This window comes from Phoca vitulina, unplaced genomic scaffold (genome assembly GCF_004348235.1).
Source record: "Phoca vitulina isolate PV1807 unplaced genomic scaffold, GSC_HSeal_1.0 scaffold33, whole genome shotgun sequence".
NCBI classification, from domain to species: Eukaryota; Metazoa; Chordata; class Mammalia; order Carnivora; family Phocidae; genus Phoca; species Phoca vitulina.
The window spans coordinates 22,673,155-22,699,860 of NW_022589736.1; the positions used below are offsets into that span (position 1 = coordinate 22,673,155).

A 26,706-nucleotide genomic window follows, 5' to 3' on the forward strand; every position below is an offset into this window, starting at 1 on the left:
CAATGTCTATCGCCCAGCCACCTCATCCCTCCCACCCCCCACCACTCCAGCAACCCTGTTTGTTTCCTGAGATTAAAAATTCCTCATATCAGGGCGCCCGGGTGGCTCAGTTGGTTGGGCGGCTGCCTTCGGCTCAGGTCATGATCCTGGAGTCCCTGGATCGAGTCCCGCATCGGGCTCCCTGCTCGGCAGGGAGTCTGCTTCTCCCTCTGACCCTCCCCCGTCTCATGTGCTCTCTCTCTCTCTTTTTTTTTTTTTTTTAAGATTTTATTTATTTATTTGACAGAGAGAGACACAGCGAGAGAGGGAACACAAGCAGGCGGAGTGGCAGAGGGAGAAGCAGGCTTCCCGCGGAGCGGGGAGGCGATGCGGGGCTCGATCCCAGGACGCTGGGATCATGACCTGAGCCGAAGGCAGACGCTTAACGACTGAGCCACCCAGGCGCCCCATCATGTGCTCTCTCTCATTCTCTCTCCCTCTCAAATAAATAAAAAATCTAAAACAATAAATAAATAAAAAAAATAAAAAATAAAAATTCCTCATATCAGTGAGATCATATTATACATGTCTTTCTCTGATTGACTTATTTTGCTTAGCATACTTCTTAAGCTCCAAGTACATTCAGCAGAACTAGGCAATGCTAGGGCACAGGCAGGTAGACTGTTTACAGACAACATATAGTAGTCTATCAATTGATTTTATTTTGTCTTGCAGTGCTACCAAATTATTTCCTATCTATAAAGAGTGGGAATCATACCATATACTTCTTTCAAAGATTCATAAAACCTAACACAGTGCCAGGGACTAATAGAATACATGAAGGAATATAAAGAGGCACAGGAAAAAAAGGCAAAGAATTTAAAAGACAATGGAAACATACACAAAATCACTACCCAAAAGGGCCTCTACAATACCCAAGGATCCCAAGGCTAAAATACTTTTTAAAAAACTACATCACAAGGCACCCTTTATTCAAAGACTGTAAATTCAGCAAGTGTATGTTTGTACGATGTTATCAGAAACATCTAAGGCTATAAAAAATACAAATATCAAGTCTGGTTAAACACTGTCGTTGAAGTGCACACGTAAGAGCAATTATTACTCAGCTTATTGCAGGTTAATTAATGTTATGACAAATGCTTCCTTAACTTGAACTGTCTTATATGTGATTAGTAAACAATGGAATAAGGTCCTTATAACTCAAAAGTTGAGTTAGCACAACTTGGTTTTCTCCCAGCACTCTCATTTTATTAAGTGATCTAAGACAAGATTTCTCACAATTAGAGAAAGCCTTAGCAATATATGAAGACCTTAAAAAACAGCTAAAAATCTACAGAAATTCCTTCCTTTAATGTAAGTAGTAGCTGGTTTATAGGCATCAAGAACAGCTATGGTTTCCACTATGTAAAGTTACTGATGAAGCCATGAGTACAGCTGAAGCAGCAGCAAAAAACATTGCAGTGAAATGGGTTCTACTCTGAGTCATACTTAAAATTTTTATTCAAATGACCTTAAAAACCTATTATCCCAAATAAAGAAGCATGAGCATAAGAGTTTAAAGGATTTTAAGAACTGACTGACTATAATGCTAGGTAAAAATGCTGATGGAGGTTTAATTAAGTTTTTTAAAGTATTGTTTTAGTTAATGCTTATAAAGTTCCATAAAGGGCTGTATTCAATCCTTTTTTCTTATAAATTGTTTTTCTTAGAGTGTGATTTTGCAGAACAAGAAAAGCATATATTGAGTTAAGGCAGAAATAACTGTTCTTGGATCTGGTCTACCTGGATAAAGTAGAAAATAATGGAAAGCAAATTAAAGACAGAATTCCAGAGGAGATATCCTTATTTACTTTTTTCACCATGGCTTCAGTCAGTCAGATTAAGGTATAATGAATAAAAACAACTATAAATCTTTTCTTGCTTACCTGCTCTGAGCAGTTTGTTCTAGGCCTTCAATGCCTTCACCATTTTTGATAATAATCAAAACTTTCTTCTCCCATGGCTTTCGATTTCTTTATTCTGATTTCTTGTCTAGTTCCCCAGCTTACCATTCTTTCTCAGAATCAAAACATAACATACATATGGGGTTGAAAAGTCCAATGCTAAACACAGTGCTAGGTATATTAAAGAAATGGCAGCAAAAACCAAAAGATACAAAATCCAGATCTTAAAGAAACTATATAAATACACAAATTTCCTAGTTCTTTCCATTGGGAAATACTACATGCAATGACACCTCAGAAGTAACATGCACACTTAGTGCCCATATTTTGGTTTCTAAATGCTACTCTTCAATGAAAAGAACCAGCACTGCTCGGAGAAATGACTGATTCCAGGGCTGGGGCAGTGGGAAGTACATGGTAAGTCTGGAACATCTTGTGTGCCAGAAAATAAAGTGTCCTGAAAAATAGTAGGGATAAGTTTAAAAACAGAGGAGCCAATGTGAAGGAGTTCTCAATGGCCAAATGTGATATAATACCAGCAAGGAAATAATGATGGTAATGGAGTATAAGCCATAAAATATTCATGAGTGCATACTGATATAACTGACTAAATAGTGAGAAGGGCTCTCTCTTCTTTACAGTACAATACCAACTAATAAATATAGAAAGAATAATGGAAATAGAAAAATCACCATCTGGTAAATACCACAGTAATGCTGGTTAGAGGCAAAAGTCATCAATGGAGGCAAAAATTACTGGGCAACAGTATGATGAGAAAAAAATATTTACATAGTCTCAAAGTATCTTCCCACAAGAAAAACGAGAAAGGGAAAATAGTAACTTTGCAGTGGAAAACTTGGCAGACACTTAACTAAGCAATCAGAATTAATATCATCTGTAATGAGATACATCAATATCATGTTCCTACTGATATACCAGAAAGGGCACATCACGTCTTTGGGTATTCATGCCAAACACACATAACCTGAATTTAATCATGAGGAAACATCAGATAAACCCAAATTGAGGGACATTCTAAAATATATCTAAAATAGAACTCTTGAAAAGTGTCCAAGTCAAGAAACACAAAGACTGAAGAATTGTCCCAGAGTGAAAAACATCAACGAGATAAGATAACTAAATGGGGGAATCTGGACCAGAAAAAGAATGTTAGAGGGACTGCTGGCAAAATTTGAATAAGAGTGTAGGTCAGTTAGCAGTACTATCTGTGTTAATTTCCTGATTTTGGTAATTTTACTAAGGTTATGCAAGATATTTGGGGAAGCTAGGTAAAAGGTATAAGGACCTCTTTGTATTATTCTTGCCACTTTTTTTTTGTCTGAAGTTATTCCAAAATGAAAGATAATAAGTAAAAATAGTTTAAAAATATTTTTCTTAATTCTAATATTTGAAGTCAGTGATCATACATCTCTTTAGCCTCTCCTTTTCACATTAAATATTTCTTCACTGGATAAGATTCCCAGAACCACTTTTATGTTTGTAACTTTTAAAAATTCCATTTGATAATATATCTATTTCTAGGGTTGTACATAATATACTGATAGGGATTACATGATATTTCTCACTTTCTATGATCAAGTTACGATATGTTTATTAATGCAAATTAGAGTTGGCTTTTAAAAGCAGATGCATGTGTCTGAGATGATCATGTAGTTTCTGTCCTTGATTTTATTAAGTCTGTACTACATTAATTGGTTTTCAGATGTTAAGCTAACCTTGCATTCGTGGGATAAAGCCCACTTAATCATGGTGTTTAATTCATCTTATATGTTGCAAGATCCAGTTGACTAACATTTTTGCTGGAAATTCTACATCTACATTCATGAAAGTAATTGGTCTATAATTTTCTTTTCTTGTGACATCTTCGTCTAACTTTGTGTTACACAGTAATACTTACCTCACAGAATGAGTTGAGAAGTATTCCCTCCCCTCCTCTTCTATTTTCTGGAAGTTTGTGGAAGACTGTAATTATTTCTTCTTTAAATATTTGATAGAATTCACCAATGATGCCATGTGGGTATAAGCTTTTCATGGTAAATTTTTATTTACTAATTCAGTTTACTTACTTGTTATATGTCTGTTCAGATTTTCTATTGACACAGTTGTGGTAAATAAACTTTGTTCATTTCATCTATGTTGCCTTATTGGCAAAGTTCATAGTATTCTCTCATAATGTTTTTAACTTCTGTAGCATTCGTAGTGATACACATCTTCTTTCATTCTTGAAGTTGGTCATTTATTCTTTTTTTCTTGATCAGTCTAGCTAACAGTTTATCAATTTTATAATCTTTTCAAAGGGCAAACTTTTGGTTTGATTGGTTCTACCACTGTTTTTCTGTTTTATTTTTCATTGGTTTTGGCTCTAATCTTATTATTTCCTTCATTTTTCTTGCTTTGAATTTAATTTGCTCTTTTTCCCCTCCTTGTGTCTTAAGGCAAATGCTTAAGGCACCTGATGTGAAATCTGTCTTCTTTGCTGATACAGGTAATTAAAGCTATAAATTCCACTTATACACACCGCTTTAACGGCATCCCCTAAATGTGATATGTTCTGTTTTAATTTTCATTCAGTTCAAAATATTTTCTAATTTCCCTTGTGATTTTTTTTCTTTGACCCATGGGTAATTTAGATGTGTTAAGGTCCAAATATTTGGTGGTTCCCAAATTTGTTTCTGTTGTTGATTTCTAATTTAACTCCACTGTGATTAGAGAATATACTTTGTATTATTTTGATCCTTTTAAATATACTGAGGTTTGGTTTATGACCTAGTATATGAACTATCCTGCAAATGTTCTATGTGGATTTGAAAGAAATGTGTTTTCTACTGTTCTTGGGTGGAGTGTCCTATAGATGTCAGTAAGGCCAAGTTGGTTGATAGAATTATTCCAGTCTTGTATATTCTTGTTGATTTTCAGTCTAGGTATTCTATCATTTACTGAGAGCAGGTTATTAAATTATTATTTCTTATTATCTATTTTTCCTTTCAATTCTGTAAGTTTTTGCTTCATGTATCTTGGAGTCCTGTTGTTAGATGTGTATACCTGTTGTACATTCTTGATGAATTGTCCTTTTTATCACTATGAAATGTCCCTCATTTTCTGTAGTAATATTTTTTGTCTTCAAGTCAATTTTGCCTAATATTAGTATAACAGTATATTGGTACATTGCCTAATGTTAGTATATTACTGATATAGTATTAACGCTTGTACCATCCTTTCACATTCAACCTATTTGTGTCTTTGAATCTAAAGTGTCTCTTTTTTTTTTTTTTAAGACTTTATTTATTTTTTGACAGACAGAGACACAGCGAGAGAGGGAACACAAGCAGGGGGAGTGGGAGAGGGAGAAGCAGGCTTCCCGCTGAGCAGGGAGCCCGACATGGGGCTCGATCCCAGAACCCTGGGATCATGACCTGAGCCGAAGGCAGACGCTTAACGACTGAGCCACCCAGGCGCCCTGAAGTGTCTCTTGTAGAAAGAATACAGTTGGATCTTTTTTTAATCCAGCCTGACATTCTCTACTTTATATTTTGTAATGTTTAATCTAGTCATATTTAATTTAGTTATTGATATGGTTGGATTTACATCTGCCATTTTGCTTTGTTTTCTATATATCTCATATCCTTTTTCCCATTTCTCCTTTATTGCCTTCTTTTTAGTTACATAGCTATAGATATGTCCTAGTGTTCCGTTTTACTTTGTTAGAATTTTTACTACATAAATTTTTTTTTTTTTTTTTTAAAAATAGAGAAGCATTTCTTTTTTTTTTTTTTTTAAAGATTTTTTTATTTATTTATTTGAGAGAGAGAGAATGAGAGAGAGAGCACATGAGAGGGGGGAGGGTCAGAGGGAGAAGCAGGCTCTCTGCTGAGCAGGGAGCCCGATGCGGGACTCGATCCAGGGACTCCAGGATCATGACCTGAGCCGAAGGCAGTCGCTTAACCAACTGAGCCACCCAGGCGCCCAATTTACTACATAAATTTTTTAGTTGTTTTCTTAGTGGTTGCTCTAAGGATTACAATATATATTGTAACTTATCAAGATGTACTTCAGATTAATACTAACCTTTTACTGAAAAAAATATAGAAACATTGCTCCATTATAGCTCAATTTCTTCCCTCTTTCTTTGTGTTATCATTATTATATATAGTAATCTTTATATGTTATAAGCTCAACAACAGAGTTTTATAGTTGTTTTATGTAATTGTTTACCTACATATTTATATTTTCTGGGTTTTTTTCTTCACATAGATTCGCATTACTCTGGTTTCATTTCATTTCGGTCTAAAGAACTTCCTTTAATATTTCTTGTAAGATAGGTCTACTAGGAATGAATTCCTTTAATCTCTGCTTATCTGGAAATGTCTTTATTTTACCTTCTTTTTGAAAGATAAATTTGTAGGATATAGAATTTCTGGTTACACTTTTTTTTCTTTCAGAACTTTGAATATGCCAGCCCACTGTTTTCTAGCCTCCCTTGTTTCTGATAAGAAGCCAGTTTTTAATCATCTTGCTGTCCTCCTATATGATTTTTAAATTTTACTTTCAAGATTTTCTCTTTATTTTTGGATTTTTACAATTTCACTGTGATTTGCTTAGGTATGGTTATCTTTGTGTTGAACTTATTTGGAGTTTGTTGAGCTTCCTGGATGTACAGATTAATATTTTTTATCAAATTTGGTTAATTTGGGGGCATTCAACATACTTTCCTCTTGTCCTCCTGAGATTTTCATTACATACATGTTGATATGCCTGGTTGTGTCCCACAGGTTTTTGAGTCTATTCATTTTTCTTATTCTTTTTTCTTTCTGTTTTACAAACTGAATAGTTTCTACTAATCTGTCTTCAAGTTCACTGATTCTTTTGCCATCTCAAATCTGCGGTAGATCACATCAAGTGAATATTTCATCTCAGTTAAGGTCTTTTTCAACTCCAGAATTTTGATTTGGTTTTATTTTTTAAATTTCTACCTATTTTTTTATATTCTCTATTTGTGGAATCATTGTTATATTTTTCTATGACTTCCTTTATTTCTTTGAACATATTTATAACAGCATCTTTGAAGTTTTGCCTGCTAAGTACAACATCTGGGCTCATTTAAACACAGTTTATATTGATTTCTTTTTTCCCCTGAGTACAGATCACTTTCTTGTTCCTTTTTATGTATCACAGATTTTGTTGAAAACTGGCTATTTGATAATATACTGGAGCAACCTTAGATTCTGATTGCCCCCTTGCACTGGGGCTTGTTCTTCTGTTTTTGTTTGTATGTTTAGTGACCTGCCAGGGATTCCCCCTCTTGCCTTTATTTTTAAGTTTGTGCAACATAGTTTAATGATGAGTCAATCATTAGCTAGAGGTTGTGCTCAAACAGCTTAGGCCAGTAAAGCTTCTACTTTTATTTATTTTTTAAGATTTTATTTATTTATTTGACAGAGAGCGAGACAGCAAGAGAGGGAACACAAGCAGAGGGAGTGGGAGAAGGAGAAGCAGGCTTCCCGCTGAGCAGGAGCCCGATGTGGGGCTCAATCCCAGGACTCTGGGATCATGACCTGAGCCGAAGGCAGATGCTTAACAACTGAGCCACCCAGGTGCCCCAAGCTTCTACTTTTTGATGATGGGTCTGTGTGTCAGCAAGGGAACATATTCATAATTTACACATTTTATAAGTCTTTTGAGGCTCTTATTTTCTGTTTGACCCTCTTGTGGCTCATCTGTATATGCATAAGACCTCTTATTCAGGCAGGAATGTGTGAATAGCTAGGACCTTCTCCATTCCCTCCATAGCCTTCCAGATTATAATGGACATGTGGGATGTTATCAAGGCCCACATGACTGTCTTATTCTCTGGATCTCATAGTTAATTTTTTGACTACTCTACTGGGTTATTGCTTTCCCTATCTAGGATCACAACCTCAGGCAGGCTGTGATCATGGCCTTCCCTATTTGTTTGCCATTGAGATAGCTAGTAATCCTGACTATACCCAATGGCAAGAGACTTTTCTGTGTTTCACTCCAAATCAAGTCAGCACCTTCCACCGGCAGTGAAGTTGATTCCCATAGCTTGCTCTGCCCACTACCTCACAGAGCTAGAGGGAGGGATGGTACAATCCCAGGCAAAAATGCCACCAACTCCCACTTACCTTACCTGAAGTTCACCAGCTTATTTTTTAATAAATGCTTCTCAATTTGTCATATGTCTTTGTTCAATTTTCAGAGTCCTGAAATAGTTGTTATTGACAATTTTGTCAAATTTCATCATTCTGGGGGGAGGGGGGAAGCAGATTTGCTGAGCTCCTTACTCCATTAATACAAAAGCCTTGTCTTTCACTCTCTTTCTCTCTTTTACAGCACCTCTAAATTATGATTTCCAAATATTTTTGGTTGTATAAACTATCCATAAAAATTTTTAATTTTTGTATTTATATTTGAATTTTATATATCTATTTATTCATTAACTTATATGTAGTCTATTACCATACTAATATATGGTATATTATAAAACATATATGAAAATAGGAGATTTTAAAGGATAAAATATAAGTGAGTAGAAGCTTCAACATTTTTTCCTGAGCCCAACAATTATCTTTTGCACCCTGGGCAAAGTAAGTACCTGCTCTTCCACCCAGAAATCTAAACCAAGGACAGGTCATACTTTGCTGATGCCTGCAGTAAGCCAGCACTGTCCAATAAAAATATAATGCAAGCCATATGTATAACTTTACATTTTCTAGTAGTCACATTTAAAAAAAGGAAAAAGAAATATATAAAATTAATTTTAATAATATTTTATTTAAACCAATATATAAAAATATTCTTCTCAACATGTAATCAATATTAAAAATTATTGAGATATTTTACACTATTTTTTACACAAAGCCTTCAAAATCCAGTGTATATTTTACGTGGCTAGCACATCTCAATGAATAAACCAAATTTTTGACAGTTAAAGTGAAATGTAGTCCTCCCCAAACAATAAAGTTGTGTTTAATGGGAAAATATTTTATACTCCTGCAGTTTTAAAATAGTTAATTAAAATTAAATAAAATGTAAAATTAATGTTCTTTGTCTAGCCATATTTCAAGTGCCTGACGGTCATATGTGGCTGGGGGCTATAATACTGGACAGCACACCTCTAAACTATATGCACTGTGAGGACTGAAGAAGTTATAAATAAGCCTATAATATAGCTGATTGTTCAACAGTATCTATAATATACTGTGTACATATGTTAAAGCATTCAGAAGAATAATAGGAAGTTAAGAGGCATTGAAGTGTGGTCTCATCCTCAAGACCTATTAGTTGGCTTTGTTGGCCAGGATACCATGGTGTTTGTTCGCCAGAATGAAGAACAATATCTGCAGCTTATCCCAAGTATATTTACAACCATAAAGCGACTTCATTTGACTACTACTACTAATATTTCTATTATTAGTGGAAATAAAATAATTGTACTAATCCCACAATTCAAACTGTTCCATTAGTTGATGTTACTGTCTCACCTTTGTGCATGTATATAACTCCTACAACATTATAACCAAATATGAATATGAATATGAACAACTTGATATTTGGCTTTTTTCACTTACATTTATAAGTATTTTTCCATGTTGCTGTGTACTTCTCACATATAGTGTTATTAATGATTACACATCACACCAAGAATGTCATAATTCACTGAAACAGTCTCACATTAAAATTTGATTGTTTCCAATTATTTACTATTATTAGTAATGCTATCAAAAGAACTAATGAATTAACAAATATGAAAAATAGGCTTTGTTATCGGTTTCATAACATAATCTAGATAGCTTTGCAAATTCTATTGTCACAAAAACAAAGGTTAGAAACATTACTGCAGAGAACTGCTGCAGAGACAGTATTGTTATCCACGTTAGAAAACCAACAATGACTGTAAGTGAAATGTCTTTTAAAAAGATCATTATACCACCGTTCTCTTCCATGTTAGTATCTTTAAAGACTTCCCTGGTATTAACAACTAAATATTAAATGTACATAATAATTACAAAACAAATGTGTTCCTCAAATTGTATGTACACCGATTATATTTGAGTCCTATGAATCCACAATGAAAGGACTCTTTATCTTCCTTGTAAATCTGAACTATTATACTTCTTTTCTTAAATCATTTATTGAAGCTTCAATTAAGGATCATCCAATTCCATGAAGCTAATATCCACTGAAATTCTATGATTTTAGTATTATCTTCAAGCTGATTACTAAAACAGTTTTCAGTGAGGTTAACCCTCACTGTCCTATGTTTTGTTTTGTGCATCTTTGAAGACTGAATATGAAAGAACATAATGTTATTTAGGCCCAGAAAGAGAAGGTCTTTTTTTTTTTAAGATTTTATTTATTTATTTGACAGAGAGAGATACAGCGAGAGAAGGAACACAGGCAGGGGGAGAGGGAGAGGGAGAAGCAGGTTTCCCGCTGAGCCAGGAGCCCGATGCAGGGCTCGATCCCAGGACCCTGAGCCCATGACCTGAGCTGAAGGCAGACGCTTAACGACTGAGCCACCCAGGCGCCCCAGAGAAAGTCTTTTTAAGAGGTTTGCAAGTAGCATATATTTACAGCTGACATGACATTACCTGTATATAATTTAACTTTAGGACCATTCATTTCCCCCAGCAATGGTTTTTTATGAAATGTATGCTGAGTTTCACTGTCTTCTCCCCACCTGGCATATTTTTCTAACTAGGTTCAAGACAAAGTTCAGAACTCTCCTCTGGGTATCTCCAACAACAGGGCCATACACGTCACTCTGAGGCAATGTGATCTACTTATTATCATATTCAAAACCTTACAGGAGCCAATTATTTTAGAAATGTTACTTGACTCTTTTAGCACCCACACTTGAATAAAGTCTAGGAATAGTGGTCAGAAAGTGAATGGCCTACTGTCCCTTTTAATATCTAAGTAATAGTCTCTTATATTACTGTGAATAATAGGCTGACTATACTTCTGGATGATAAACGGTAAAATGTTCTTAGATAACAGGAAAATTAGCATTAAAAATAATAATTATTATTATAAGAGAAATGCAGCTTTTAAAAATATTCCAGGGTTAAAGTAGCACTGCAAGAATTGAGGGACTTCCTCCTTAACCCCACTCCAAATACATACCAATGATAAAATTTAGAGAGAAAATTACAAACACATAACCATGAAAAATACTAGTTAAGTATCTCTGTAGACAAAAACAAATGGAAACTTGTAGCCCCAATGAGAGCTTAAGGTATAGGCCTACTGGACTCCACACCTAGAAGCAGGCAGTAATCGAGAAGTAGGACTCTCACAGAATAATGAGGACTAAAAGTACTCCACAAAAGGCCTGGGATCAGAGCCAGGCTCAGTGCTTGAAACCAACAGTTACAGTGGGACTCTACCACCTGTAGGGGAAAAAAAGTAAAAAGAGAAAAGGCCACTCACTACTTGAGGCTACAGCTTATAAAATACTATGTATCTGAGATGGTAAGAGGCCATGATTTAAGCGCCACAGCTGAGACCTGGCCAAGCGATCTGCAGGGTTGGTAGCTGGATCTGCAGTGGCCCCAATATAACCTCAGGAGGGAGCCCTAAGCTGCCTATAGGAGTAAAAGCCACTGTGAAGCCCCTAGGGAGGGCTGCAGGAAAAGGAGAGAGAAACTCCCACTCAAGATAAACTTGTAAACTAAAATTTTACTGAAAGAAATATAACATCTTAATTATAAAAAAGAAATTATTTCCTTCAAGTTGAATCACCTATGCGCAGTTCTTTTTTTTTTTTTTTAAAGATTTTATTTATTTTTCAACAGAGAGAGACAGCGAGAGAGGGAACACAAGCAGGGGGAGTGGGAGAGGGAGAAGCAGGCTTCCCGCTGAGCAGGGAGCCCGATGTGGGACTCGATCCCAGGACCCTGGGATCATGACCTGAGCTGAAGGCAGACGCTTAACGACTGAGCCACCCAGGCGCCCCACTGAGCCACCCAGGCGCCCCCGCAGTTCTTTATAGTAATCTCGAAGTCTAAGATATTTTTATATTACAATGATAGGAGGTTTTTAATAGACACACAACCTGTACAATGGCACATATGCATCCCTCTTTAAGAGTCTATAAGAACTTCTGGGTACAGTTTTAATTAAATTAATCTTGTGGCTCACATTATCAAAGCTGACATACCCCAAATCATCTTATGTTTTCAACTTCTAGAAATTTGCTGTTGCTGACTTTTTACCCCAGGGAATCATTTATAGTAATCTCAAATCACGCTTAGCGTAGTTCTAAGACAACTGTAACTATGATGGCTTGGGTCTTCTCTAGGGTGGATTTAGTAGGTATCTAAAGACCATGAAAACAAGAAGGTCCCTCAAGTTGACAGTATATTTTCTTTTTAATAGCTTTATTGAGGTATAACTGATCCATAAAGAATTGTGGGGTTTTTTTTTGAGTAACCTTACTACTGTAGAGAGAATCAACAAGTAACTACTTCCCTTGTGCATTTTATTTTAAGGCATTTCACAGCAATAATTTAGACAGAATATATATCATATTCAGTGGTACTCCAAAAGAAGATTGCAAATGAAGCTGAAAATAGGTAAGAATTATGGTTTTGGCTTTATATAAGAATAACATTTCCACTGAATACTATTACCCAAAAACTTAACAGGCTGTTTCATAACCCCATTGTTAGACATAAATAAAACAGGGTGGATGACCATCTGCTAGAAGACCTATAGAAGAGATTCCTATATGAGTAAATATTGGCGAGATCTCTTCCAACTTGAGGATTCTATTACTGGTTTTTAAATTTTTGTTTTTTTCACTCAACAGAATTTTTAACATTTCTTACCTCAGTGCAATTTCTTTCTTGTACCAGGATTTCTTTCTATAGATTTATTTATTTGAGAGAGAGAGAGTGAGAGAGAGAGAGAATGTGTGTGGGCAGGGGGAGGGGCAGAAGGAGAGAGAGAATCTCAAGCAGACTCCCCGCTGAGCAGGGAGCCTGACTAGGGGCTCCATCTCACAATCCTGATATCATGACCTGAGCTGAGATCAAGAGTCACCCAGGAGCCCCTGTACCAGGATTACTTAAAACAACAATAGCTAGATATAAAAATCATCATCATTAAGATCTATTTCTTTTCCTCAGGTGTGTATGAAATTACAAAAGGTGAACTCAAAAAGATAGGCAATTAATTATTCAGTCTAAAGGAAGGCAATACTTATTAGGAGCTATGTAGAGGTGGCAAAGGCATCTAGTAAAAAAGGATGACTTGGCATCCCTGATTGATAAAGAGCCAAAATACTGGCGTATAAATAGAACTGCGTCTAGAAATCTTTAAAACCATTTAATTAAAGCTATAATAATCAAAATAGATGACAGTAGAGAATATAGTAACTATTTCATAGCTAGCAATATACATGATGGATGAGTTTCAGAATAAACAGAATGGGCAACCTCAAAGTTAAAATTATAAACTAGGAACATTGGTGAATTCTTGGTTAAAGCAACACTAAAAACTTAACATATTAATAACACTTTAAGAATTATCAAATGTAACAGGCAAGTCAGCAAAAGTAAATAACCTATTTGAATCAAGCTGATTCACCCTTGGGTGAAACACCTTTATTAGCAGACAGCTCTCTATGCATGGACACTGAGAGCCCACTGTCCCTAGAAGAGTAGCACGGACTATACTAATAGCCTTTATAGGCCAAAGAAAAGAATGGAAAATGTACAAATAATTAACCAGGAAGATGATACCTAGCAAAACTGGAACAATCAAAAAAGAAAACAAAGCAACAAAAACTATGCTTAAAATACAAAAAAAAACCAAACAAACAAAACCCAAAAAAACACAAAACAACAAAAACTACAAACTATGTCCCTGACAAAATAGAAATAGTAGTAAGTGACTTTATCCAAAAATATTTAGATGTATCTATACAACACAGAAATGTTAATTCTCTAAGCCTGTGCTTTCCTAAGTGGTAGCCATTAACCATATTTAAGCACTTGAAATGTGCTAGTACAATTCAGAAACCAAATTTTTAATTTTATTTGATTAATTTACATTTAAATTTAAAACATGATACTTGATTCAGTTACTAGAAAGCTTTTAAGTGTGTCTGGAAGATTTGGGGTATATGAATCCACTAGTTAGCAGTATATTTTATGAAATCTCAACGCAGATCAAGTATTTTCTATCAAAACTTAGTATCTGAATTGAAGTGTACTAGAAGTATAAATGTAAAATACATACCAGATTTTGAAGACAGTAAAAAAGCTAGAATGTGAGCTATTTCATTAATAAAATGTGATTACATGTTGAAATATTTTTGATACATTGCATTAAATATATTATTAAAATTAATCTGCTTTTTTACTTTTTAAATGTAGTTTTTAGAACTACATTACATATGTGGTTTGTATTATATATCTATTACATATGTGGTTTGTATTATATATCTATTACACAGTGCTGCTCTAAGGGATCAATGGCTTGAAAAAGTGACAAATGCTCCAAATTTGAAATATATGTCAGTCGGATTTCTAAGTAAAATATTACCTTATTACCTATCTCCTAATGTCACAAATATTACTTTAGGCTACTCATAATTTGTATATTTATATATTCCAAAGTTTGGTTTTAAAAGTCCCCATAAAACATTGCAAAAATCTCTGACCCATATTTTATTTTCACCTGATTCATATTTTATTTTTACTTATGCCTACAGTTGTGAAAATACAACCCCTCAACATTTTTAATGACAATATCCAAAGAAGGCCACAAGATGGAGATATTACTCCATTACCATTTTTATTTGTAGTTTTTGCATTTTTTCCACATTTCCTTCTCCCTATGTACTTCCTACTTTGTCACGTCAGTGGTATTCTCAGGTATTGTCCCTGTCACTAACATTTATTCTGGTTCCTCTCCCACTCTGCTTTAACTAGCTTTATTAAAGAAGTATTATATAATGAATACTTGTTTTTAATATTAAAAGAAGGCAAATTATTTTATTCTAACTCAGTATTTTTCTACCTCTCTAAAATTAAGATAATCTTCATATATTGTTCTCATCTAGGTAAAAAATCTTTAAAAAATTTGCTACCCACAAAGTAATAAGCATTCCAAAAGTCGCTTACTAGAATACATTACTTTGTAAGGCTATAGATTTACTTCATGTTGATATTGCTCCAAACTTCTCTGCAACTCTTCTTTGAGAACAGTCCTTAAACTAGTTTATGAACCTTATATGAAATTTATATCCAGATCTCTTTTATCAGTCCAAACTATATTTACCCAAGCTTGTTAACCCAATTTAGTCACCAAATTTAGCTCCAAATCACTGTTAGCTATAGCTGAAAATCAAATCCATCTTAAAAATGTACTATTAATGAGAATAATCTGCCAAATATGCTGTAGGCTTTGAAGGTGATTCAAAATAAGAAGTTTCAACAATAGTTTTAGAGATGGCAATACTGTTGAAAACCTCTAACACTTTCCACAATAAATAATTTCAAGATCAAGCTAATTTACTCTAAGTTGAACCTCATATACTACTTCCAAAGACGTGATACAAAAAGTCACACATTAATTCCGTATAACTACTATAGAATTGTATAGCATGGTAATCATTTGAACTTTATCAAATGTCTAAACCAAAATTCTTTAAACATAAGAAGTCTATTTCCTACCATAGATAAAAGATCCATTAAAAAATACCATAAGATAGGATATAATCAACTACAAGTAAAATCACAATTTCCAACCATCCTACATTATACATACATGTTAACTTCCTTAAATCAAATTTAGAAACCAACTATTAACAAAAAACACCACTTAAAGTCGGAAAAGAACCTCAATACTAATCTTTTATCTGTTAACTAAAAGTGTGGTCATTGAAAATAACTAATAAGATATGCAATTTTTTTTAAAGATTTTATTTATTTATTTGACAGAGAGAGAGACAGCGAGAGAGGGAACACAAGCAGGGGGAGTGGGAGAGGGAGAAGCAGGCTTCCTGCGGAGCAGGGAACCCAATGCGGGGCTCGATCCCAGGACCCTGAGATCATGACCCGAGCCAAAGGCAGTCGCTTAACCGACTGAGCCACCCAGGCACCCCGCAATTTTTTTTTAATTTCAAAAATCAGAGGCTTCTTAGTAATGTATAACTTCAATTGGTCATGAGATAGCTTCCTTAACTTGACCTATTTTGATGTGTTATGAATAAAGTCCTCAAAAATTGACTAGAAATATGAAGTCTCTACCTTCCTTAGTAGGCATGTATATGGACCCTATGATTTCTATATGATCTGTTCAGACCTTCCCAGTAAATGACAATGATCTTTTTGGTCTTAAATGGTTTTGACTACTGCTCATTAGAGTCTCATGTAGCTTTTTAAAATTCTTGTGCCTTCTATAACCAGGAGTTGCATGTATTCCAGAATTTGTTTAACTAAAGAAATTATTCCCTCTTAGAATTCTAGTGTTTGCTCTCGTGGCATTTTAATATTGCTTCTTTTCCATTTTCCACTGTTTATACTATGACATTCCCTTTATTTAATACTTGATTTTAGATTCTTATCTTCAACAATTACTCCTCACCTTTAACAATTCAAATTCTATTAGCTGACTGTAGCTGCACAGAGCTTTATGCTTACTGCCTCCCTGGCACTAAAATGGGTGTCTTTCTAATAATGAAACATTGTTTTAAACACACATTCTCTCTAACCAGAAATGTAGAATGTGGCATACCCTTGCTTTTGCAACATGCTCAATTACATATGAGATTTCAGTTGGTGGATGACATTAATCAGAAACACTTACTAAATAAGTGAATGAATCCTAACCTTACTTGGGAATGAGACCCAGATTCTAGATTAAATTTCTAATTAAGTCCTAATGACACTCTTCAAAAAAATTTTAAGTAAATATAAGTAAAACACCAAAATATTTAGCTCTTAGAATACTGTGATGTTACTTAAAACACAGTAATCATTTCAGCTGGGCTTGAGAAAAGAATGGAAGACTTCAGGGAGACCCTTACACCACGAAGATAAAGGAGTTAAAAAACAATCAGTCAGAAATGAAAAGTGCAATAACTGGGATTGGAAACAGGCTTGATAAAATGAACACAAGGCTGGAAGAATGAGAAGAACAAATAAGTGATACAGATGACAGAAAAATGGAAAATAATGAAGCTGAACAAAAAAGAAAAAGAAGAATTATGGAACACAAGATTAGACTTAGGGAACTCAGTGACTCCAACAAACATAGTAATACTGGTATCATTGGAGTCCCAGAAGAAGAGAGACAAAAGGAGGCAGAAAATTTATTTGAGGAAATAATAGCTGAAAAATTCCCTAATCTGGAGAAGGAAACAGATATCCAGATTCAGGAGGCACAGAGAACTCCCATCAAAATCAACAAAAGTGGGCCAATACCAAGACATCTTGTAATTACATTTGCAAAATATAGTGATAAAGAAAAAAATCTTAAAAGGAGCAAAACAAAAGAAGTCCTTAACTTACAAGGGAAGACCCATAAGGCTAGCTGCAGATTTTGCAACAGAAACTTGGCAAGCCAGAAGGGAGCAGCATGATATACTCAAAGTGCTGAACAGGAAAAATCTGGAGCCAAGAATACTCTATCCAGCAAGGCTATCATTCAGAATAGAAGGAAAGATAAATATTTTCCCAGACAAACAAAAACTAAAGGAGTTTGTGACCCCTAAACCAGCCCTGCAAGGAATATTAAAGGGGACTCTTGGAGTGCAAAGGAAAGACCCAAAGTGACAAAGAAAGGAATAGAGAAAATCCCCAGAAACAATGACAAAACAAGTAATAAAATGGCACTAAATACATATCTATCAATAATTACTCTGAATATAAATGGACTAAACGCTTCAATCAAAAGACACAGTGTGTCAGAATGGATTAAAAAAAACAAGACCCATCTATATGCTGCCTATGAGAGACTCATTTTAGACCTAAAGACACCTGCAGACTGAAAGTGAGGGATGGAGAAACATTTATCATGCAAACAGGTGTCAAAAGAAAGCCACAGTAGCAATACTTGTGTCAGACAAACTAGACTTCAAAACAAAGATTGTAACAAGTGATAAAGAAGGGCACTGTATCATAATAAAGTGGACAATCCAACAAGAAGGTCTAATAATTGTAAATATTTATGCACCCAACATGGGAGCATCCAAATATATAAAACAATAACAAACATAAAGGAACTAAGAGACAATAATACAATTATAGTAGGGAACTTTAACACACCACTTACATCATCTGAACAGAAAATGAACAAGGAAACAATGGCTTTGAATGACACACTGGGGGATGCCTGGGTGGCTCAGTCGGTTAAGAATCTGCCTTCGGCTCAGGTCATGATCCCAGATTCCTGGGATCAAGGATCAAGCCCGCATCAGGCTCCTTGCTCGGCAGGGAGCCTGCTTCTCCCTCTGCCTGCCGCTCCCCCTGCTTGTGCTTGTGCTCGTGCGCTCTCTCTCTCTCTTTCTGACAAATAAATAAAATCTTAAAAAAAAATTAATGACACACTGGACCAGATGGACTTAACAGATATATTCAGAACATTCCATCCTAAAACAGCAGAACACACATTCTTTTCAAGTGCACATGGGGCATTCTCCAGAACAGATCACATTCTAGGTCACAAATCAGGCCTCAACAAGTACAAAAAGGATTGAGATCATACCATGCACATTTTCTGACCACAACACTATGAAAAATGAAGTCAATCATAAGAAAAAATTTGGAAAGACCACAAATATATGGAGGTTAAACAACATCCTACTACTAAATAATGAATGGGTCAACCAGGAAATCAAAGAAGAAATAAAAAAAAAATACATGGAGACAAGTGAAAATGAAAACACATAAAATAAGAAAATCTCAAATAAAATAAAATGGGAGCACCCAAATATATAAAACAATAAAATAAGAAAAATCTCAAATAAACAACCTAACTTTACACCTACACAAGCTAGAGAAAGAAGAACAAAGGAAGGCTAGAGTCAGCAGATGGAAGGAAATAATAAAGATTAGCACAGAAATAAATGACATAGAAACTAAAAAAACAAAAAAACAAAAAAACAAAAAAGAAACCCAATAGAACAGATCAATGAAAACAGGAGCTGGTTCTTTGAAAAAATTAATTGATAACATCCTGGCCAGACTTACCAAAAAGAAACTGTGGAAAGAGCCAAGATGTCCATGGACAGATGAATGGATAAAGAAGATGTGGTGTATATACACAATGGAATATTATGCAGCCATCAAAAGGAATGAAATCTTGCCATTTGCAACGACGTGGATGGAATTGGAAGGTATTATGCTGAGCGAAATAAGTCACTCAGAGAAAGACATGTATCATATGACCTCACTGATATGAGGAATTCTTAATCTCAGGAAACAAACTGAGGGTTGCTGGAGTGGTGGGGGGTGGGAGGAATGGGTTGGCTGGGTGATAGACACTGGGGAGGGTATGTGCTATGGTGAGCGCTGTGAATTATGCAAGACTGTTGAATCACAGATCTGTACCTCTGAAACAAATAATACATTATATGTTTAAAAAAAGAAGAAGAAGAAGAAGAAGAAGAAAGCAGGAGGGGAAGAATGAAGGGGGGGAATCGGAGGGGGAGACGAACCATGAGAGACGATGGACTCTGAAAAACAAACTGAGGGTTCTAGAGGGGAGGGGGGTGGGAGGATGGGTTAGCCTGGTGATGGGTATTAAAGAGGGCATGTTCTGCATGGAGCACTGGGTGTTATATGCAAACAATGAATCATGGAACACTACATCAAAAACTAATGATGTAATGTATGGTGATTAACATAATTAAAAAAAAAAGAAAAGGACCCAAATAAATAAAATCACAAATGAGGAGAAATAGCAACCAACACCACAGAAACACAATTATAAGAGAATATTATGAAAATCTATATGCCACCAAACTGGACAACCTGGAAGAAATGGATAAATTCCTAGAAACATATAAACACCCAAAACTGAAACAGGAAGAAATAGAAAACTTGAACAGATCAATAACCAGCAAAGAAACCAAGTCAGTAATCAAAAATCACTCAACAAACAAAAATCCAGGGCCAGATGGCTTTACAGGCAAATTTTACCAAACGTTTAAAGAAGAATTAATACCTATTCTCAAACTATTCCAAAACATAGAAAAGGAAGGAAAACTTCCAAATTCATTCTATGAGGCCAGCATTACCCTGATACCAAAACCAGGTAAAGACTCCATCAAAAAAGGAAACTATAGGCCAATATACCTAATGAACCTGAATGCAAAAATTCTCAATAAAATACTAGCAAACTGAATCCAACAGTACATTAAAAGAACCATTCACCATGATTGAGTGGGATTTATTCCTGGGTTGCAAGGGTGGTTCAATATTCTCAAATCAATCAACATGATACACTACATTCATAAAAGAAAGGACAAGAACCATATGATCCTTTCAGTAGATGCAGAAAAGGCATCTGACAAGGTACAACATCCATTCATGATAAAAACCCTCAACAAAGTAAGGTAAGAGGGAACATACCTCAACATAATAAAGGCCATATACAAAATTCCCACAGTAATATCATCTTCAATAGGGAGAGTTTTTCCTCTATGGTCAGGAACAAGACAAGGATGTCCACTCTCACCACTATTATTTAACATAGTATTGGAAGTTCTAGCCATAGCAAACAGACAGGAAAAGACATAAAAGGCATCCAAATGGGCAAGAAAGAAGTAGAATTTTCACTATTTGCAGATGACATGACTCTACATAGAAAACCCAAAAGACTCCACCAAAAAAATTGCTAGAACTGATACATGAACTCAATAAGGATACAAAATCAACATACAGAAATCGGTTGCATGTCTATACATCAATAATGAAGCAGCAGAAAGAAAAACCAAGGAATCAATCCCATTTACAACTGCACCAAAAACCGTAAGATACCTTGGACTAAACACAACCAAAGAGGTGAAAGACCTATACTCTGAAAATTGTAAAACACTGATGAAAGAAACTGAAAATGACACAAAGAAATGGAAAGACATCCCATGCTCATGGATTGGAAGAACAAATATTGTTAAAATGTCTATACCACCCAAAGCAATCTATATATTTAATGTAATTCCTATCAAAATAACAACAGCATTTTTCACAAAGCTAGAACAAACAATCCTAAAATTTGTATGGAACCACAAAAAACCCTGAACAGCCAAAGCAAACTTGAAAAAGAAAAGCAAGGCTGGCGGCATTACAATTCCGTACTTCAAGTTATATTACAAAGCCGTAGTAATCAAGACAGTATGGTACTGGCACAAAAATAGACACATAGATCAATGGAACAGAATAGAAAACCCAGAAATGAACCCACAACAATATGGGCAAATCTTTAACAAGGAAAGAATATCCACTACTTTCTTGACTTGAAAGAAATCATCTTTTTCTTGGTTTGCCCCCTGCTTCACTGGCTGTTCCTTCTCCATTTCCTTTGCTGGTTCTCCCACATCTCCCTGACTCTTAAAGTTTGGAATGCCCATGGCTTACCTTCCAGACCTCTGTTTTTCTCTCTCACTTTCACTCTCCCTGGTGAATTTACCCAGTTTTGTGGCTTCAAATTGCCTTCTAAGTGCCAGCGACTCCCAAATTTATATCTACAGCTCAAACCTCTCCCCTTATAACTCCAGACTTACATAACCAACTCTCTGTATGCCAGATCCACTTGAATGTTTAACATTAAATTTAGCATGACCAAAACCAAATTTCTGATTTTCCCCCAACCAGACCTGCTTCTATACTAGGCTTCTCCATCTCAGTAGTAGCAACTGCAATTAGACAAGTATTTAATTACTGAGGCCAAAAGCTTTGGAATTATCCTCAACTTTTTCCCCTTCATATCCCACATTCAAACAATCAGTAAAATTCTGTCAACTCTTTGTTCCAATTAAATCTAGAATTTGACCGGATCCACTCTACATTCTACATCACAATTATCCCACTAAGTAACTAATGACATACATACAGACCATCCTCAACACAATAATCATTCTGAAATTTAAGTCAAATCACGTACCTCTTCAGTCAACCCCCCAACATGGATCCCCAACTTACTTATTTGTAATAACCAAAGTCCATGACTCTGATCTCATCTCATGTTACTGTCCCCCTGGTTCACCCTGCTTTAGCCGTACTAGGTGCCTCACTATTCCTCCAACATTACGCAAGCTCTTGCCTCAAGGCCTTAGCATTTGCTGTTTGCCTTTCTTGAATGCTCTTCCCCAACTTGTCAACATGACTCACGCCCTTATTTCCTTCAGAAGCCTTTTCTGACCACCTGACATTTATATTTACTTGTTTGGTTGTTTCCAATTAATTCCCCCTACTAAAATGTGAGTTTCATGAGGCTAGGGGGTTTTGTTTTGTATACCAGCCAATTCCCAGTGCTTAAAATTTAGCAGGCACCAAATAAATTTCTGTTGAATTAACAACAAAACTGATGAGTGCAGAGAGCCAGGTTACAACTCTGAGTAACCTATCTACTTTGTCCTGGTCCCTCATGTCTGGTAAGTCACCAAAAGACTGATTGGCTCTGGCCTGAAAATTACACATTAAGAACCAAAAAGAGGCTGCATTTGTCTCTACCAAATTTCTGGTCCCCTGAAAGTCTTTCAAGAAAGTTAAGATTCAATGTAATGTAAAGAAATTGTTCCAATCAGTGTCTCTGCTTAGGTAGGATAAAATTTCTTCTGGCATTCCTTCCAATTTCAACACTGCTAAGTAGAGAAACACAGATTAAAACAATTTTCAGAATCCTTCTTTTCAAATTCTATCTTGACATAGAATCTTCTTGATTATCTATGCTTCTTTATTTTCCCATCCTTGCTCATACAGTTAAGTACTCTGGTATTCATACTGCCTAATTAAGTCTGAAATTAAACTGCATGGAATTATAAAAGAAAATTTTATGAGGGTTCACATGCAAGCTAGATTATATAAACTAAATTTTAAACTACTGTTACTAAATTTCTGTATTCTTTTAAAAGGCCTTAATTTTCCATGAGTAACTGGAAAGCATCCTGAAGATCTCTGGTTAGGTTATGTATTAAGAGTCTCTCTAGGGGCCCCTGGGTGGCTCAGTAGGTTAAGCGTCTGCCTGCCTTCGGCTCAGGTCATGATTCCGGGAGTCCTGCTCAGCGGGGAGTCTGCTTCTCCCTCTCCCTCTCCCTCTGTCCCTCCCTGTGTTCTCTGTCTCTCTCAAATAAATAAATGAATAAATAAATAAAATCTTAAAAAAACTCTCTCTAGGTAGAGTTTAATCATGATAAATTCTAAAAAGTATTCTTGATATTAAAGGTATTCTTAAAAGTCTTCAGAGTTATATTTTCACTAATGATTTTTACACATATTGTAGCATCATTCACTCTGAAAATGAGGTATATTCTGTCTCCATGAGAAGGAAGTGGCACCAGGTGAAGATAATGAATATAGACATATCATAATTGTTTGCATGTAAGAATCTTAAGTGTGACATGCTTACACTTTATAACTCTTACAAAAATGAAATTGTTAAAATCATGGTGCCGGGGCAAAAGCAATTTTATATTCCATCAGTTTTCACTGAATGTAAATTTCCATTTAGTGTTAAACTCAATAGTTCATACAAATTTATGATAACCTATAGGCGGAAAATGTACATTTCATACCTAGTCATGAATGACATATCATATTCATATCTTGTCTAGGATGACAATTGTTGGTAAACCTTAATTTTTTTTTTTACCCACATAACTATTCGAAGCATTTTTTGAAGGGCTCAATCTGATCGTGCGAAATTCTAAGTCTTTGACCCCATAATCTAACTTAAATCAGTGAAATGCCATCTCCTTGGCAGTAGGTTTCAGATAGAGACTGGGTAAAGAGCAACAAACGGACTTTACAAGTTAGCCTCAAGCTAAAAAAGGAGAGGAAAAGAAATGAAAGGAAAACAAAAAGAAAACGATTTGGAGCTACTGGTTGGGCTTCTCTTCCTGCAGCACCCCAAGTGCCTCCGATGCCCAGAACACTTAATAAGCTCCTTCTCTTCTAATTCCAGGACCAACTCGGTGGAGGCTTCAAGATCCTCCAGATTTCAAAACTGTGATACGAACCCCTATCCAACAGGCTAAAAAGTCCAAAGTACAGTGCAAGAAAAACTTCTGCAACACAGACGCCGACGAAAACGCATTCCTATCTCTCGGGAAAGGAAGAGGCAAGAAAGCAACTAAAATAGTAAGTGTAACTGGGTAGGTGAAAATTTAGGGGAGCCATGACTATTCTTTCCACATTCAGAGGGCAGGAAAGGAAAGGTGTAAAGGTCTACTCTTCCTTCTTCCTCCAACACAGCTGGGTGGAAGGATCTCCCCGAGAATGGCAGAGGTAAGAGAAGGTATCACCACCCCAGGCTGGTGGCACCGTCCAACCTGTCACTGAGACCGGAACTTGAGAAGAGGAGCACGGCAGTGAGGAGCGGGGGTAGGGGGAAAAATTCTGCGGCTGGGGTTACAAAGAGCCCCCGGTGGGCCCGGGTGAGGAGGGCAGCCAGAGCCCAGGATGACCCAGTGCTGGCCGCGGTGCCCGGCTCCCTCGGAGGAAACAGGGTCAAAGCCCGCCCCACCCCCTCCTTTCTGCCCCGACCTGCACGTTTCTGCCCCGGAGTCGCCGAAGTAGGCGCAGCCCTCGCGCGAGCCGGCGGCCCCGCTTACCTGCTGCGGCCCCGCTTACCTGCTGCACCCCGAGGAACTGGTAGAAGTTGAGCTGCACCTCCTCCACCAAGTCAAATAACTCCAGGTCTCCGCTCTCCCAGCCGTGTGCCGGCCCCACGGCCGCCAGTAGCAGCAGCAACAGCAGTGGCCGCGGCGGCCGCGGCGGCGGGAACGGCACTAGCCGACGCCAGCGGCGCCGAGGCAGCCGGGCCAGCCCGGAGCAGGTAGCCGTCATCGCGCTGGGCTCGGAAAGGTCACTCGCCACGCTGTGCCGTCAGCCGAGACCGGGGACGTGGCGGGCAGCGTGGGCTGTGGGGACAGTGCCTGTCAGTCAGAAGCACGGGCAGCCGCACCGGAAGGCAAAGACGGCAGGAGCGGGTGAACGCAGTGGCGGGTGGGCGGGCGGGGCCGCAGCCGGCTCTACCTTCCGCAGACCCTCACCCCCAGGCCTACAAACAGCTGTGAAGCCAGCGCCGGGCGCTGCGGTTGCAGAGGGGGAGAGGCTTCCCCTCGCCTCAGCCTATCCCAGGCCTCGCTTCCGGTGACATCACGTCTCCTAGCAACCGCGGGAGGGTGGGCGGGGCCGGAAGTAGGGAAGCCGGGCCCCCAGATCCGGGCCTCGGAGAACTGCGTGTTTTGTCGCCCGCGCCCACTGAGAAGCTGTGCGTTTATTTACACAGATTAAGGCACATGGAATCACGCGTTTACCTGGAGCATCCCAAGTATAAATTTCCCTGGAAACGTCTACCTTCTTACTCTCCTAGCCCCATATTGAAAACAAGAGCTTATCTTGAGACTGATTTGATTATGGCTTCTGTTACATACATTTCATTATACTGTCAGCATAAAGATATAGGACGAATTGAACCCACGGCCTGAAAGGGGGAATATCTAGTGAGTAGTCTAGAGTGTCCTTTATGACAGAGGTGAAGCAGAAATGGAATTCGGACCAACAAAAAATGTATACTAGGCATAATACCATAAAATAGGCAGCTTGGTAGAATGAATAATGGTGACTCAATCATGGTCTTAAGGGAAGTGCAATTTATCCACCTTAGCCCATTTCCAATTGGGGTTCCTTTCCCAATTGAGATGTTTTTAAAAAGACATATAGGCTTAGAACCTCCTTTCTCTTTCCCACTAATGTCTTACCTCCTAGTTTTACATTGCTTCTGTTCAGTATGTTTTAATTTTTTCCTCTACCACTCTTGCTTTCTCTTGCATAAACTTTATTTTCTTCTCAGGCTTCTCACACTTCTCCTCCCTGATTCCCTACTCTTGTCGAGGAAGTAGAAGGGAACATATGCTTGTATAACTCAGGGTGCTTGCCCAGTTTTGAAAATTTTATAGTAAGTATATATTATATTTGATAAAATCTTATAGTAAGTATATATTATATTTGATAAAGGTTAGAAAAACAGTATCTAGGAAGAATCTTAAGAAATCCTTTTGTTATTATAGAACTTAAAAATATTTTTAAATAGTCATGAATGCAAGAATACCTTGCTTTAAAATGTATACGCTTGAATTCATCACATTTTAATTTGATCCTGAGGCTTACCTTTCAAGGATACAAGAGCAAGGGGTCTTTATCTGCTAGGGCTGCTACAACAAAATACTATAGACTGGGTAGCTTGTAGAAAGAGAAAGGAGGTTCTAAGCCTATATGTCTTTTTAAAAACATCTCAATTGGGAAAGGAACCCCAATTGGAAATGGGCTAAGGTGGATAAATTGCACTTCCCTTAAGACCATGATTGAGTCACCATTATTCATTCTACCAAGCTGCCTATTTTATGGTATTATGCCTAGTATACATTTTTTGTTGGTCCGAATTCCATTTCTGCTTCACCTCTGTCATAAAGGACACTCTAGACTACTCACTAGATATTCCCCCTTTCAGGCCGTGGGTTCAATTCGTCCTATATCTTTATGCT

The 26,706-nt window shown here is 36.8% G+C and overlaps 1 protein-coding gene across 1 annotated transcript in view; it reads right to left on the minus strand.

Moving 5' to 3' along the window:
- The window catches only part of DNAJC1 (DnaJ heat shock protein family (Hsp40) member C1), a 234,831-nt gene extending 209,605 nt beyond the window's left edge, over window positions 1-25,226 (minus strand). The window contains exon 1 of the mRNA XM_032425878.1: window positions 24,791-25,226. Within this exon, the coding sequence (XP_032281769.1) occupies window positions 24,791-25,006 (216 nt within the window). The 5' untranslated portion in view covers window positions 25,007-25,226. The remainder of the gene's footprint in view (window positions 1-24,790) is intronic.
- Between the last annotated feature and the right edge of the window lie 1,480 nt (window positions 25,227-26,706).